We start from the raw sequence: 5,000 nt of genomic DNA on the forward strand, positions 1-5,000 counted from the left end.
CCCCCCTCAAAAAAAAACTCCCCCACCCCCACTTGAACACGCACACACAACACAAACCGCCCCTCAAAAATAAATCCATTCCTCCACCCCCCCAACACACAACACAAACCGCCTCCCCAAAAAAAAAAAATCCACCCCCACCACCCCTCAACACGCAAACAACACAAACCGCCCCCCAAAAAAAAGATCCACCCCTCACCCCCCAACACGCACACACAACACAAAACCGCCCGAAAAAACAAAACAAAAAGATCCACCGACCGTTTAGCGTGATGTCGGGCGGGCTGGGTTCCTCGTCGGCCGCCTCCTGGTCCCGTCGGCGCTTGAAGATGCTCGTGAAGAACTCGAAGGGCCGCCGCCGATTCGAGTCGTCCTCGCTGCCGGCCAACATCGGGGCCTGCAACTGAGGAGGAGGCGGTGGTTAGAGGGCGAGGTTTGGAGGGAGGGGAGGGGGGGAGGGGGGAGAGGGGGGTTGGTTGGTGGGTGAGAGTGGGAAGGTTTTGGAGGGAAGCGGAGAGGGAGAGGGGGGGAGGGGGGCTGGTGGGTGTGGGGGAGGGAGGGGGAGGGGGTTGGTTGGTGAGCTTTTGGAGGGGGAGGTTTGGAGGGGGGGAGAGGGGGTTGGTGGGTGGGAGGGAGTTGGTTGAGCCATGGGAGGGGGAGGGTTTGAGGGAGGGGGAGAGGGGAGAGGGGGTTGGTGGTTAGAGGGGGAGGTTTGGATGGGAGGGGGAGAGAGGGAAAGAGAGGGGGGTTGGTTGGGTGGGTGAGAGGGGAGGTTTTGGAGGGGTGGGGGGAGGTGGGTTTTTCAGGGGTGCAAGCCAGAGGGTGAGGTTTGGAGGGAGGGGGAGAGGGGGAGAGGGGGTTGGTGGATTAGAGGGTGAGGTTTGGAGGGAGAGGAGAGGGGGTTGGTGGGTGGTTAGAGGCGAGGTTTGGAGGGGGGGAGAATGGGGTTGGTTGGTGGGTGAGAGGGGGAGGTTTGGGAGGGAGGGGGAGGAAGGGGAGAGGGGGTTGGTGGGTGAGGGATGGGGAGAGGGGGAGAGGGGTTGGTGGGTGGGAGGGTGGAGAGGGAGAGAGGGGAGAGGGGGAGGATGGTGGTTGAGAGGAGAGGGAGGATGTTAATGGGTGGAGGGTGAGGGAGAGGTTAGAGGGTGAAAAAAAAGGTGGAGGGTGGAGAGTAAAAGAGAGGCTGGCGGCTGGAGGGTGAGATTAAGTTAGGGGATTGAAAGCGAGGGAAAGGTTGAGGTTGGAGGGTGAAGTTTAGAGCTTAGAGGTCAGAGGTTGAAGGATGAGGTCAGAGGGTGAGGGAGAGGCTAAGAGGGAGAAATCTGAGTGTTAGTCATGGTGGGAATCGATATAATTGAGAAGAATTGGGGCACACACACATGGGTGTGTATATGTATATACATATACATATACATATACATATACATATACATATACATATACATATATATATATATATATATATATATATATATATATATATATATATATATATATATATATATATATATATTCATACATCTATACAACTACAAAACCAAAGAGAACGACGACCGGGTACTACCTTCCATAACACTAATACTACTTTATTGGACATTCTGTACATTATATATAAAAAAAAGATAGATAGATAAAAAAAGGAACCTCACATAGCGCCAGAAAAAAGTATATTCGTGAACCTGTTAAGTAGTTCGTTGAGGAGTTTTAAGGAAAAAGTCTTCGCTCTCGAGACATTTAAATGCTGATGAAGTGGTCCCCTCTGAGCTCTGGAAGTTTGTGAGAGGAGAGGAGGAAGGAGGGAAGGATAAAGGTGGAAGAGAGAGAGAGAGAGATTGAGAGAGAGAGAGAGAGAGAGAGAGAGAGAGAGAGAGAGAGAGAGAGAGAGAGAGAGAGAGAGAGAGAGAGAGAGAGAGAGAGAGAGTATAGAAAGAGAGAGAGAGAGAAAGAGAGAGAGAGAGAGAGAGAGAGAGAGAGAGAGAGAGAGAGAGAGAGAGAGAGAGAGAGAGAGAGAGAGAGAGAGAGAGAGTGATTGAGAGAGGGAGAGGTAGAGAGGGAGAGAGAGAGAGAGAGAGAGAGAAAGAGGCAGAAGCAGAGACAGACAGCCAGACAGAGAAAGAGAGAAAGAGAAAGAGGGGAGAGACAGACAGACAGACAGAGAAAGAGAGAAAGAGAAAGAGGGAGAGAGAGAGACAGACAGACAGACAAAGAGATGAGGGCTGAGAGGGGGATTGAGAAGGAAAGGGCAAGTAGGAGAAGTGAGGAAGAGAGAGAGAATGTGGGCGAAGAGAAGGAAAGTTTCAACAAAGAGTTGAAGAAAGAAAGAGACAGACATAGAGATTAACAGATACCTAGACGATCAGACGGAAGAAAAGAGGAAAATGAATAAGAACGAGAGGCACAGAAAGCGAAAGAGAAGAGGAAGAGGAAGAAAAACAATGGGATGGAAAGACAGAACGAGACAATAAGAAAGGAGATAAAGAGAAATCTATATTAAAGAAGTGGAAAACGTGAGACCGACAAAGACAAATAAACAAAGAAAGATATTAAGTTCATAATCGGGTTTACTTTCCTCTCTGTCTGTTTCTCCGTTTTTGTTTAATTTATTCCATATATTATCGCGGTTATGTTCGTTTTCTTATTTGTTTATAGAATTTTCTCCTCCTTTCTCATTCCCTTCTCTCTTACTTATTCTTTTTCTTACATTTACCCTTATATTCTCGATTATATTCTTTATCGTATTCTCACTTACTCTCCTTCATATTCACCCTCATCACCCTCTTACTTTCACATTTATTCTCAAAATTTCTATCATAATCTTTCTTTTCTCACCTTATATCCCTCTGTGTTTATCATCCATAGTCTCCCTTATATTCTCCCTTATAATCTCCTTCATATTCTCCCTCATACCCTTTCTTCCTTTCCCGTTTATTCTCCAATATCTTTCATCTTATTTTTCTCATCTTCCCATATATTCCACTGCATCTATCATCCGTATTCTCCCTCATTCACCATTACATTCTTCCTTATATTCCCCCTGTTCTCCTTCAAAATCACCCTTATAATTTTCCTCATATTCACCCTCATAATCTCCCTTATACGCAATGATATTCTCTAATAACCTTTCGTATTTTCCCTCTAGAAAATGAGAGCGGTTCTCAGGTAGACTAAGAGATCAAACAGAAGATACGATCGAAGGATAAAATGGAAGACGAGAGAGAGAGAGAGAGAGAGAGAGAGAGAGAGAGAGAGAGAGAGAGAGAGAGAGAGAGAGAGAGAGAGAGAGAGAGAGAGAGAGAGAGAGAGAGAGAGAGAGAGAGGGGGAGAGAGAGGGAGAGAGAGGGAGAGAGAAAGAGAGAGAGAGACAGAGAGAGAGAGAGAGAGGAAAATTTTAAAAATAAAAATCAGAAAGACAAAATTAAAAAGAAATAAAGGAGGAAATAAAGAACCCATCTTTGCTTGTGCGATTTAACCTGTTTATGAATCTTATGACACGTACGATCCGTTGCATACAACCGCGTTTGCGTTAATCTCGAGGAAATGGAATTTTAACAAACAAACATGAAATACTATCAAAATTGAAGAATCACATGTAGATTCTAAACTATGTCAAATTTAAAGCGTGAAAAGATAAAATTGCGTCAGAATTTTAAAATGACGGTCCATATATTCGTCGTTTATCAGCTGATTCAATGTAAACAAACCATGCAACTCAAAACATAGCGCCGAAGAAATTAGTGCTATCTATCACTTAATAAACAAATCAGGCGCAATTTAGCGTAGTTTCACCATACTTTGTCTCCGAATTATATAAATAGCCTTCATATTTCATTAATATAACTAATTTCTCTTATCAATTCATAGTTTTACGCTTGATAAAATTTTGTGTGACGTCAACGTATGGCGCAATGATACGCGATTCGCCTTTGCCATTGGGTACAGAACACGTGTTGCTGTAGTTGTGCGCGATATTTGAACTTGTGAGGTTGTGTAAGGAATCGGTGAAATATTTTGACCTTCATGTGATCCATCTATCAAAACAACACGATTGAAATTGAAATACGCATTGAATTGGCACAGAACCATGGACTCAGTTTCAAAACATTGGAATGTCCCGAGTGGAAGCAGCAGTGCAAATTTGTCATTACTCAACACGTCTCCATTTTCTTCGTAGGTTAGCAGAGCTCTATCCACCTGATTCAATTAGGTATTTACTAATTCTTGTTCTTTTGTTCATACGGCGATATTTGCTGTAGTTTGGGTGGTTGCTGTGGCGAATTTTGGCACATCTATACCACCAAAACCCAAAAATTCTTTACTGGTTTAAATCTAAAAAAAAATGTGAATGGGGGATTGGGTGAAAAAAAATAAAGAAAAAACGAAAATTCCATTTCCTCTAGAATTACCAATATACCCCCCACAACTCGACTGAGGAAAAATATATAGCGGAAAAGGGTCTGTTCGATCGTGGCAAGAATTAAATCTTTTTATCCAATGATCTGTCGATTCGTTTTTGTTTTATTGCAAGATTAATCGTTAGAAATGATGCTGCATATTGTCCTCTAATACTGCAACCGCAATATTTCAGATCCATATCGTCCATGTATCATAAAATAATCGAAATTGTTTCCATTACAAACAAAAGTTGAAGTTACACACGAGGGATATTAATCATTCATAGAAAACAATGGTCTTTTAAAGGGGAGACTAAATCAGTTTTCCCAGTGTAGGGTTATTGTTGACATTATTGGTATTGTATTTTTTTTCGTTTCCTAGTTATAATGTTCCTGTTTTTTTCTCATTTGATATGTATGTGTCTGTGAGTGCGTGTGTGCGCGCGGGTCTGTATGTAAGTGCGTGTGTATGTCTGCGCCCTGCACATTCTCCAAGTCTCTTTAGTAATTTTTAAAAAATGAATATTAAACATAACCGACAACTTAACTCGACACTTAACACACGTATCACTTTTAGTCCGGAATCCAATAATGTCCGCATGACCTCAC

At 43.3% G+C, this 5,000-nt stretch overlaps 1 protein-coding gene across 3 annotated transcripts in view; it reads right to left on the bottom strand.

Moving 5' to 3' along the window:
- LOC138864528 (uncharacterized) overlaps nucleotides 1–5,000 on the bottom strand; it is a 143,864-nt gene that overhangs the window by 115,633 nt on the left and 23,231 nt on the right. For all 3 annotated transcript variants that reach the window (XM_070131787.1, XM_070131786.1, XM_070131788.1), the window contains exon 3: nucleotides 262–403. In XM_070131787.1, the coding sequence (XP_069987888.1) occupies nucleotides 262–403 (142 nt within the window). The remainder of the gene's footprint in view (nucleotides 1–261; nucleotides 404–5,000) is intronic.

Source organism: Penaeus vannamei, chromosome 17 (assembly GCF_042767895.1).
Source record: "Penaeus vannamei isolate JL-2024 chromosome 17, ASM4276789v1, whole genome shotgun sequence".
Lineage (NCBI taxonomy): Eukaryota > Metazoa > Arthropoda > Malacostraca > Decapoda > Penaeidae > Penaeus > Penaeus vannamei.